Genomic DNA, 12,461 nt, shown 5'->3' on the forward strand with positions numbered 1-12,461 from the left:
TATGCATTATTGTATTTTTCCTGGGGTGGAGATAACTATATGATATGTGTAGGATCAATTAAATGCTTTTTATCTACTGAATTATTTTTTATCAAGTAGGCTGATTTGCAGTTGTGCAGTTAGATGTTATTGTAGAGTGTCAACAGAAAATTCTTGTCTGTAATCCTTTTTATTTGTGCATTAAGTACAAAATATTGCTTTCTTGGAATTTTTACCTAAATTACATTATTGCAGGGTGGAACTGTTTCTTACAATTCTTACATAACTATGGAAGAGAAGATTATTTGATAATTGAGGGAAGAGCAGAATATTAAGAGAACTGTAATAGTGTCTAATTTTTCTTTTACTAAGAAGTGACTAGTGTGGGTTCAGTTGTTACTAAGAGAAACAGAATTTGATTTGTGAAACAAATAGATTCTTCAATACACTGCCCCCATGTCCTTATTCTCAAATATCTAATATTATAATATTATAGTATGGGTTTTGATGATTAATATTATAAAAATATATGAATTATTAGCACTTTAATAGTATTTAATAACTCAATGAAGTTTCAAAACTCACAAAGGATTTAATTTGTTAACAAAATATACCTATTTTTTCACAAAATAGTTTTACAAAAAGTTATACCTTGATCATATTCTTATTGAATTCTGGGTTACTGAGTATTAGTTATCAATTGTTGCATAACAAACATCCATAAATTTAGTGGCTAAAGACAACACGTATTTATTATCTTATAGTTACTGTGGGTCAGGAATCTGGCACAACTTAGGTCCTCTCCTTCATGATCTCTCACAAGTCTGAAATCAACGGGTCAACCAGTGCTGGCATCACATTTGAAAGGTCAGTTGGGAAGGATTTCACCTCCTAGCTCATGGGGTTCTTGGTATGATTCAGTTCCTTGTGGGCTGTTGGACGAGGACTTCCTCAGCTCCTTGCCACCTGGGCATCTCCATGGGGCAGTTACAACAAGCAGCTTCTTGCTTTATCAAAGCCAGTAAGGGAAATTACAATCATATGTAATGTAATTATGAAGTGATATTTCTTCACTTTTTCCACTTTTTATTTGTTAGAAGGAAGTCACAGGTTCCACCCACACTCAAGGGGAGGGGATTACACAAAGGCATGAATACTAGTAGGTGGGATCACTGGGGGTCATCTTAAGAGTCTGTTGGAAAGTAACTGATTAATTTGACACATGGCATAAGCTAGAAAGAGAGCGGGTCAACTTTGATGCCATTAACAAATCATAGTCAATTAATTCTGTAATCCATAAGGAATTGGTGGAATGGCTTAATAGAATTTCTATTTACCTACATAATGTCACTAACCTAATTAGGCCAAACTATTCTGCTCTTTTTCCAGTGCTATCACCTATGAACTGAGAAGGCCTCATATCAGATTTTGGGAAAGTGGTAAAGAATTGCACTTCAGGAAAGTGTTGGAGAAGAATACAATCCATTAATGTGTGTGTGTGTGTATGTGTGTAATGATATATACTTTTATTATTTGAATAGTGCATTTCATCATCACATGGTGTTATCTGCTTATACTGGTAATATCTATTAAAAGTGGCATTCTCAACAACACATTGCCAGCATATCCCCTCCAAAAATAGCCTTGGTTAAGTAAAATAGCAATTTTTTCACGTGATTGTAAATTTGCAAAAGATATTAAATGTGGCATTAGTGTAATAATGTCTTTGACTTAGAGTAATTGACAAAAGTTCATCAGGTAACTAAAATAACTGTTTTCCTTAACAGGTCAAAACACCAGATATTCAAACTACTTAGAACAGTTATGCCCCAAATGAACATTTTCTATGATAAAACATTTTTATCAGCTATGAAGACTAGCAAAGACTAGAAGAGCATAAAATTGGAGAGATTATAGTAGTTACTGTTTCAATAGTGTTTGGATTGTTGTTATGTTAGTGGATGGCCTTTAATAGGAGTTGAGAGTGGGCTCATTGACGTGTATCATGGGTGGTTCATTATATATTCAGAAGAGAATTTTCATGTTTGTGCTTTAGAAGACATAGCAAGGGCAATGACAAAGCAGAACTCCATAAAGATACCAAACCTTCACTTCAACTAATGTGAAGTTCTATTTTCTGCAGGGAAAAGGAGATAAGGTAGGTATAAGGCATATAAGATAAAGAGATAAGGTATATTCTTAACATATAATGTAGCTAAGAAGATAGTAAATCACACACAAAAAACCCCAAAATAAAAACAAACAAATAATGTAGATAGGCCCCAGATGAAGATGGTGTGGAAAAGGAACCAAATACTGCCTGCAAGGTGGTTGGTATGAAATGAAGTGCTTCAAGAAGTGATGGGGTTAGGTGAAAGGCAGAACACAAAGATAAACTTCACAGTTTTCAGTCTGCTAGTCTAACCTAGAATTAATTGATGTTATAATCCTTAATTTTTGGTACCTCTGCTCTATTGCTCTAAATGAGAATATAGAATGTACTTTGATCACAGTGATTTGGTAGGAAAGCCACACTTATATAAATCCATTATATTCAATCCAGAAGAAATTTTGTGCTTGCTATATTTATGATATATGATATATAACATCTATATGTATGATTAATAAAGTCTAAATCTAAAAGGTTAATAAATGAATCAGTAATGTCTGTTACTAGAACACCAAGTAGACTAAAATATGATCCAGACCATATTATTATAGAGGACATTCTTACAGTTGGTGCAGTGTAAAACAGACAAAAATCCACCTTATCTCCTTTTCCCTGCAGAAAATAGAACTTCCCATTAGCTGAAGTGAAGCTTTGGTATTTTTATGGAATTCTGCTTTGTCATTGCCCTTGGTATGTCTTCCAAAGCACAAACATGAAAATACTCTTCTGAATATATAATGAAGTAAAGTTTTAACAACGTCTTGTAGAATCTTTTGTCCTCTAATCTCTAGGAGAGAATTGAATGGTAGGAAGGACTTGCCTGAAAGCATTCAAGCTTGGTACTTGGAGAAAATGAAATAAAAAAAAAAAGCAACACAGGCTTGGAGTGAGAAGTTTCAGGGCTCCATCCCCCCCCAACAGTAGCTTTGAACTGGAAGAAACATCTTTCTTAAAACTAAAAAAAAAAAAAAAAAAAAAAAAAAGAGTTACTGCCAACCCAGCAAGCACTGAATCAAGAAAAAGACTATATAAAAGTGGGAGGATCTTGTGATGCTGTGACTGGCCCCTCCCCCAACCCTCTGCAGCCCAGCACTGAATCAGCCATGCTCCCAGAGTGAATCCCTGGTCCCAGTTCTGGAGAGAGCAGAGTAACCCTCATGCATATACTAGAGCACAAATGTCTGCCCCAATCTGTGTGGTGGTGGCCTGAGAGACTTGCTGTATCAGAACTTGCCCTATGTGTAGAAGGCAGCTCACAGAGCTCTCCTACAGAATGCTATGGGACAGCAGTCAAGTTGTGCTGCCTAGGACAAGGGATTGCTGGCTGTAGGACATACAGTGCAATGCCCAGACTATGAGGACACTGTTTCTTAGGGAAGAAATGGGGAAATTCTTGGAGCCAAATGTGCATGCCCAAGACAAGATACATGGGCAGAAAGGACCAGGGAGCCCATGTGCATTGGCTTAGAGCTATTCTGTGATCTCACTGTATGGATAAACTCTGAAGGAGAGTACTGACACAGGTCGATCTGCAAAGACTAGGAAAGGTGCTTTCTTTCCTCCTCCTCCTCCTCCTTCTTTTTATGTTAGCTCCTGGTATTTAAAGAAAGCTCTGTTAGAACCTAACTGTCACTATATGGGGTAAAGTGAATGTTCTAGTAATGGATGGTGGTGAGGGTACTGCAACATTGTGAATATGATTAATCCCATTGAATGATATACTTAGTAGGGCTTGGGATGGGGAGATTTATGTTTTGTATGTTTACACAATTAAAAAATAGAGAGACTAAAGTGAACATGATAATTAAATGTAAATCATGATACAATACTAGTTGGAATCTAAAAATGGAGAGGAGAAAAGGCTCAAAAGGACATTATTGGGATATGCAAATAAATTGGAATATAGAATATAGTATTTATATATAATGTTAAATATCTTGAACTTGATAAAGACACTTAAAGTAGTTACATAAGTGAATATTCTTGTTCATAGGAGATGTACATGGAAGTATTATGTGTTCAAGCAGAGTCCTGTGCACAACCTGCTCTCAAATGTTCAGAAAATAGACAGGCAGATAGACAGGGAGATGATGGATAAATAGAATGATGTAGCATATGTAGACTGATATAGCAAGGGTGGCAAAATGTTAAAATTGGTTTATCTGCATATCTGTGGATGGGGTTTGGGTGTGTTGAGGTTCTCTGTATGGGGTTTGTATTATTTTTGCAAGTCTTGTAAGTTTGAAAGTATTTCTAAAGAAAAAGTTAATAACAAAACAAAAGAAACAAACAGAAAGCAAAGGCATGGGAATGCTGAAGCTCTGTCTGCAGCAAGTATTTGCTTTGGGCGACAAATACTTTTTTCAAATTCTGATTGTATGGTTTCTATTTTAGGATAGAATCTTCTTTGAAGCTTTCCAAGTTAAATAGACACTATATTCAGCTTTGAAAGGAGGCTTGTGACCTTTGCCCAAGGATTCAGTTCAGTCTTATAAATCAGAAATTCAAATGTCAAATCACTGTAATTTATCCAGGTTTGGATATTGGCATTTAGATACCTGTCCTGTCATAGGTGGATTTTTAGTCATTTGGAGGCATATTCTTAGAAGATTATCCATTCTAAGACTATACATACCATTTGATTTATGTAAATTTTTATTATAAGAATGGGGAGCTTCTTCCACTGATTTTAGTTTGTGTGAGATAAGATACTGAAATGCCAGCAAAGTTTTTGATATAGAAAAGTCTACAAAGTTTTTAGACTGGGTTTTCTTCAGACTGGCTCATTTGGAAGCTAGTCACCTAAGCAGAACTACTCTGCATTTTAATGTGCAAATTAGAATTGGATTAAGGTGAGAGACAGTTCTTGTTTGGAGTCATGAGCACTAAGATTTGGAAACAAATCATGCCATGGGGCAAAGTACTGACAGTTAATGGGGTTGCCATTTACGTGGTTTCTTTAGATGGGATGGGGTTTTCATTTGGGTGAGTCCCTAGGATGAGAGGTTCAGTTGGGCATAATAATCTTAAACTGAAGGAACTGGCACCAGTTTTGAGTTTTATTCAGTATATTCAACAGAGACAGGAAACTGTCTGTGATACCCTATTTTTCCTTAGTGAGTTGAGCAAAGGAGCAAAGAACATGTCCTCATCTGACATTGAGGCAGTCAGTTTTAGTTTCCTTGTTGCTAAAGCAAATACCATGTGATGGATGCTTTGGCTTTAATAATAGGAATTTCTCACAGGTTTGAGGCCAGGAGAAGTCCAAATCAAGATGTTTTCAAGGCAATGTCTTCTTCCAGAAGACTGTGGTGTTTCCAGGCTGGCTGCTAGTGATCTATGGTCCTTGGCTTTTCTGTCACATGGCAATACACAAGGTTGCCTTTCCTGGCTTCTCTCTTCTCTTCCAGGTTTGTTGATTTTCAGCTTCTAGCTGCTTCGTCTGTGGCTTTCTCTCTCTCTGTGTGACCTTCTCTATAAGGTCTTTGTCATAGGATTAAGACCCATTCTGATTTAGCTGGGCCACACCTTAACTGAAGTAACCTCATGAAAAGGTCCTATTTATAAGAATTCACGCCCAAAGGAATGGAGTACGTTTAAGAACATGTTTTTCTGGGGTACACATATCCAAAGTACCACAGTCTGAGGCTCATGGACAGAAAATCAGCAGGCTCTACATCTGTGTGTGTGTGGGAAGCTGAACTTTCAGATAGTCCCTGGTCATCTAAGAAAGGTCTTTTTTTTTTTTCTTTTTTTTTGGTGAAGTGGGAATAATCTGCATGTACGATTGTTTCCTTTGTGGAAAACAATACTGGATATTATTCTAGATATAGCTCGGGAGACATTCAAAAGAACCCTCTTTGTTTTGATCAGTTTTTATTTATAACCTTCTGACAGAGTCTTGGAAACATAATCTCGTTTAATATAGGTTTTACAATGGGACCCTATGTAATGTTCAGGTGTCCACATGGTGAGGTGGAGGGTATGGATTTGATTCTCCATGTCTTTATCCATATCAGCATCCGTGGAAATAACACATACTCAAACGTGCAGATTATTGCCAAGTCTTCCCTCATTTGTGACCTCAGGGCGTTTTTAGCATTAGCTTTCTCTCAGCCACACCTGTGGCTCCTGCAGTGGTAGAGAAAACCCTGTGAGGCTGATTCAGATATGTCTGCCCAAACATACCATCCAAGCACTTTTATTCTGTGGTACTGCCACTGCCCTGAGTTGTAGCTGGGAATAGGGACATTGATTCTGTTTTTTTCACATTCCCCAAACTTATTTGGGGCTCTGTTATTCCCTCTCCCCAGTGAGGCTTAATCTTGGGTGAGCAGGGGAGAGATATAGGGTTCCTTCTCAGGAGCTATAACAGGTAGAAATTGTTTTAGCTTTAAGAAATACATATCCTAACTAACTGTGGCAAGCAATTAATTAACTGATACAACAAGAGGGCTGAAGATGCAGGCCAAGACTTGGTACCATAGCTTAACTATACCACCAAGTATCTGTCTTCCTGCGATCCTTGCAGTCTGTTATCCTTATCCTGTCAACTCCATCACAAGATGACTTCCACCTCCATGTATCACATCTATGGTCAAGGTAGGAAGAAGGAATAACACAACTATTGTTCCGGTTTGCTAATGCTGCTGTTTTGCAAAACACCAGAAATGGATTGGCTTTTATAAAGGGTTACAAAGTTATTTGGTTACAAAGTTACAGTCTTAAGGCCATTAAGTGTCCAAGGTAAGGCATCAACAATAGACATAATATATACAAACTGGTACAACTATGTTCCACTCTATCAGAAAAGCTAAAGCTTTATAGGATGGCCCCACAAAGTTTCCTTGTATCACATTGCCCAGAACTATGTCACATATGCCCAGGACTATGTCTAAAACTAACATGAGTGACTGGGAAAGTGAGTATATGAATTTCTACCTCTACAGTTGAAGGTGGCAAGGAAACAGGAGGTTGAGAATGACTATTGGGTTATCTACTACCAATGTCTGGTATAAGAACCTAGGAATATCTAAGTTCTCGCTTTTCTTCTAATTCTCTACATCCTCCATAATTCTCACTTTTCTTCTAATTCTCCACATCCTCCATAATCTCAGGAACTTTTATGTAGTTTCTCTAGGACAGATACTGTAAGTCGGCTCACATCATACTGATTCCCATTCACCTTCTCCATTGATTTCCTCCATTTTATAGGCTAGAGACATCTAAATGCTTGATTTCTCAGCTTCTTTTGCTTCTAGGTATGGTCTTGTGACCTGCTTCTAAGCCCCTGTGGTGTGTGTGTGACTTCCTTTTGCCAATAAAAAAAGGTAAAAGCTCACTAGCTGAAGTAATGACCTTTGTCATTACTCTCCCTTCCTACATGGAATGTGGCCTTGATGCCTGAAGGTACAGGAGCCGTTTTATAACTGTGAGGTGACTAACAAGATGAAGGAACAAAAAGATTGAATTTGGCACATTGATGACACTGTGGTTCCACTGTATCAAATCTTTAGGATCTATCTCTGGACTTAATATCTGAGGCTAATATGCTTCCATTTGTTTATGAAAATGGTTGGATTTTCTGTAACTTGCAGCTAAATGCAATATGAATAAGAAAGCTTGTTCTTACATCATCATGTATTTCTCCAAATATATTGTGTTTGTCAGAGCCCTACCCATTCTCCTAAAAGGTCCGGTCCTGAGCTTCAAAATTCAAAAGCTAGGAAACAGTCTCTTTTCTCTTACATGAGAAAAGAGCAAATGAATACAGCAAATGATGTCACATAGTTTAACTCTCCAAATGGTGAAAGACTATAATGAGGTATAAAGAATTATAGAGGGAAATCCTTGATAAATATGACAAAATACATCTTGCCATACTTACAAATATAAGAAACCCACATAAATTCGGCTGAGGCATAAAGATAATTTATTGGATGGGTATAAGTGTACCTATGGAATGCAAGGATAGGAAGTGTAGCTGAATCACACTGTGGGCTAGAACCAGGAAAAGGAAATTTGTTAAAAACCAGTGCAACTGTTCTCCTTTCTGGACACATGATCTCTTATGATCTGCTTTATTCTTCTCTCTTGGTATTGGGCTTTTTATGCTGCTTTGTGCACATAGCAGAAAATGGTCACTTCAGCCTTATTAGTTCAAATGCACACTAAGATTGACTAATATCTCTTATTTTTCTTACTCCTCTGGAGAAGGAAACTGACTAGTCCAATTCTGGTTATGTGTCAACCTTTAATTCAATTGGTAACCATGGGAATAGGGCCAAGTGACTTACCAATTCTTAGGAGTTAATGGAGAATACTCTTTTTGAGAAGGGGTCATGGGTATATGTGTACTATATGACAAGCATTCTATATGCCTTATCTTAAATTCAACTCAACCTCCCAGCAACCCTAAATGTAGGTATTATCTATTTTCTAGATAAGAGAAATTTAGAGATAAGTCAAGCTTTTAGCATCTCTCTTGGATTACTGTCGTAACCTCCTATTTCCCTGCCTCTGCTCTTGCCATCCCCAATTCATTTTTTTTTTTTTTACCAGTAATCTGATCATGTCACTTTCCCATTTAATTCCCTTCTATAACTCTGTATTAGTCAGGATTCTTCAGAGAAACGAGAAACAACCAACCAATATATAGGCAAATATTAAGAGATTTATTATAGAAATTGGCTTATGCAACTGTGGAGATTTGCAACTCCAAATTCCATAGTGCAGGCTGCAAGTTGGAATCTCTTGAAGGCAATGATGAATTCCCCAGGAGATGCTGGCTGACTGACTTAGAGATAGAAATTCTCCTTTAAGCCCTCCAACTGATTGGATGAGGAGACTTCTCTCATTGTTGAAAGCAATTTCCTTTGTTGATTGTAGATATAATCAGCCAGAGATTAATGACTAATGATTTAAATCCATGAAATATTCTCACAGTAACAATCAGGCCAGTGCTTGCTGGACATCATAACCTAGCCAAGTTGACAGTTGAAATTAACCATCACAAGTTCTCTCAGGATCAAGTCTTAATATTTTCATGTAACTTATAAAGCCTTCTATGATTTGGCCTTTACTTACCAACATCATTTTTTCCAGCCCTGAACCACACATTATTCTCAAGTCACGTGTTTATCTGCAGTTCTTCTAACAGTCCATTTTTTACCACAGCAAAATTCTCCAGCTGTTCTTCTGGTTGACTCATACATATTACCCACACTCAGTATTCAGCTTAGTTGTTACCCTATCCAGAAGTTTTCCCTGACTGTATTGGATGCACTCCATTAACTGTACTTTTGTAGCACTCAGTGCTTTTCTCCTACATGTATCACACCCTACTGTAATTATTTCTTGAAGTTATTCCATCTCTTGCATTGGATTGTAAAATCATTAAATGGAGGGATTATATTCCATTCAATGTTGAATACTCTGAGATTACTGTAGTGCTTGGCACATAGGAGTTGCTCAATAAATATCTGCTAAATGAATGAATCTTCAATAGAAGTCTGGAGGAACTTGCAGTTACCTGGAGAAAAAAGAGATATTCAGCATTTCTTATTTAGTGAATGGACTATTCTGACCACTGTACCCTTTATCCCTATGCTTTAGGCTCACAATTTATAAATGTGGAGTAGAAAAAAAATTTTACATTGGCAAAATTAGCTGAGAAATCATATCACAAAATTAAAGTATTAAGAAAGTGATATAAAACTATAAGCTAAACATATCAAACCTAGTGTAAGATAAAGAGAGTGGAATGCAAGCAGTAAGGGTAGGAATGGGGAGAAAAAGGAAGGAATTGACTGTTTTTTCAGAGTTTACTAAATGACAGATACTTTGCTGGTAATATCCCATTTAATCCTTACAATAATTTTGTGAGGTTGGTATATTATCCCTATATTAAAGATAAGCAAATTAAAGATCAAATGAGAACATAACAAACTACAGATAAAAAGAAGCAAATGAAAGAAATTAAAATAGCCCAAGAAGGTATTATGGAGAATATGCGAGGACAAATTTCTTCACCCTCCAAATGATCCTTTGGCAGGGTCTCAGTTCCTGTACCAAGTTATGAGCTTTATTTCTTAAAGCAATTTCCTTCACTCTCCTATCCACTTTGGCTGTAGAGATACTTCACTCCTTCCACCTGGATGAATTCCACCTTTTCCCTCAAGCTCTGTCTCTCTAACTCCTTTTTGATCAAAACTTCCTTCATTACACAAGCTTTTTGATTTAGCTAAACTTTTTTAAGACTTGTAAAACACCCGACTCTCAGGGAATTGTTAGGATCACAAGCAGTGAATAACAACACAAAGCAGTGTATTATTGTAGGCCACGCAGGAAAAAAATAAAAATATAAAATCCTTAACAGCCGCAGTGACCATGTTCCATGCAGCAAGAAAACCTGCAGTCATTTTCAAATTCCACCATATCCTACTTCCGTTAACATGGGTCAAGTCTCTTTAAACTCGGTTTTCTTTCTTTCTTTCTTTTTTAATGCAATTTTGAGATATATTCACATACCATACAATCACCCAAAGTGTACAATCGTTCACAGTATCATCACATAGTTGTGCATTCATCACCACAATTTTTTGAACATTTTCATTAATCCAAAGAATAAAATAAAAATAAAAATAAAAGTAAAAAAGAACACCCCAAACATCTCATACTTTTTCCCCTCTATTATTCATTTACTTTTTGTAGTCCTTTTTTTCTATTCATCTGTCCATACACTGGATAAAGGGAGTGTGAGCCACAAGATTTTCACATTCACACAGTCACACTGTATAAGCTATGTAATTATATGATTGTCTTCAAGAATCAAGGATACTGGATTGCAGTTCGATAGTTTCAGGCATTTCCTTCTAGCTATTCTAGTATACTAAAAACTGAAAAGGGGTATCTACATAATGCACAAGAAAAACCTCCAGAATGACTTCTTAACTCCATTTGAGATCTCTCAGCCATTGAAACTATTTTAATTTCTCTTCTCCCTTTTTGTCAGGAACGTTTTCTCAATCCCATGATGCCGGATCCAGGCTTATCCCCGGGAGTCATGTCCCATATTGCCAGGGAGAGTTACATCCCTGGGAGTCATGCAAATTCAGTTTTCTTACTACTAAAAAGTTACCATTAAGAGTCACCTGCCTATTTAGACTAAGATTTCTGTAAGAACCAAATGAGATAATATATGTGAAAACGCTTCGCAAACATTTGGTAAAATATTTGGCACCAGCTACAAACGAGACCACGACAGCAAGTTGGGTTCTTGGACTGAAGAAATCTAAAGAAGGCCGGTTGTTAGGGGGCGGAAGCCGACTGTTGCCACGTGACGTCATCATCCCGCGCCAGACGCGAAGGTTTCCCCGCGGGCAGTCTGAGCAGCGTTCCACACCATGGGGTCGTGGCAGCGCATACTGCTGCTTAGTGGGGTGATGCTCCGGGGTGGTGGCGGGGCCACTGCCCTACTTGGGGGAAGCCAAGCATTGGTTTGTCGGCGTCAGGTCCGTGGTGCTGAAGGCCGGGGGAGGCGGGCGGGACAGAGGTGCTGGAGCACGGGGTCGCAGGTGCCCTGGCGCTGTCCCCTGCGAAGGACTCGCCCCAGGTCCTCGTGGGTAATTGCTCATTTAGCCCCGCACTGGCTAGTTCAGTTGTCCAGACGTTCCCCGTTTTTCAGGCAGGCCCCCAGTAGAGCCAGGTTGAGGAGTGACGGGACAAGAAACAGATGGTTCAACATGGAAGTGTGCATTGCACGTTGCTTTCTTGATTTTGGGTTATTTATCAAATAAGAAAAAGTCAAGGAAAACGGGGAGGGTTTAATTTTCTAAAGACGCAACTTATTTACTTTTAATTTTTTTAATATCAGCATATCTTAGAGGATAAATTTCAGTTTAAGCAGTGTATCTTTACAATTGTGATCAGTAGCGATAGGTAAATAGCACTCAAGGCCGAAGTGGTGGAGATGAGAAAAGTTAGATTAGAAAAGAAAGTCCTCTTAATCTCAAATTCCAATTTCTTTTTACTTTTCAGCATGATAATACAGATGTCTTATTTAAACGTTTGATTTTTTTGTTTTTGAAGTTATCTGGAGCTGAAAGTGAGACGCTAAAACAAAGAAGAACACAAATGATGTCTCGAGGACTTCCAAAGCAAAAACCGATAGAAGGTGTTAAACAAGTTATAGTTGTGGCTTCTGGAAAGGGTGGAGTTGGAAAGTCTACTACAGCAGGTATTACAAGATATTAATTCTGATCCTAATTAAGAATTTATGCCAATTGTCAAGTGCACACTATTAAAATAAGTT

General features: G+C 37.6%; 1 protein-coding gene across 8 annotated transcripts in view; it reads left to right on the top strand.

Annotated features, from left to right (window-relative positions):
• NUBPL (nucleotide binding protein like) overlaps positions 1-12,461 on the top strand; it is a 626,527-nt gene that overhangs the window by 141,289 nt on the left and 472,777 nt on the right. For 5 of the 8 annotated variants that reach the window (XM_037834758.1, XM_037834760.1, XM_037834761.1 and 2 more), the window contains exons 1-2: positions 11,515-11,661; positions 12,239-12,386. In XM_037834758.1, the coding sequence (XP_037690686.1) occupies positions 11,554-11,661; positions 12,239-12,386 (256 nt within the window). In that variant the 5' untranslated portion in view covers positions 11,515-11,553. Of the gene's footprint in view, positions 1-743; positions 847-11,514; positions 11,662-12,238; positions 12,387-12,461 lie in introns of those variants that run through there. The other 3 variants (XM_037834762.1, XM_037834763.1, XM_037834765.1) reach the window with 3 other exon arrangements.

This window comes from Choloepus didactylus, chromosome 4 (assembly GCF_015220235.1).
Source record: "Choloepus didactylus isolate mChoDid1 chromosome 4, mChoDid1.pri, whole genome shotgun sequence".
Taxonomy (NCBI): domain Eukaryota; kingdom Metazoa; phylum Chordata; class Mammalia; order Pilosa; family Megalonychidae; genus Choloepus; species Choloepus didactylus.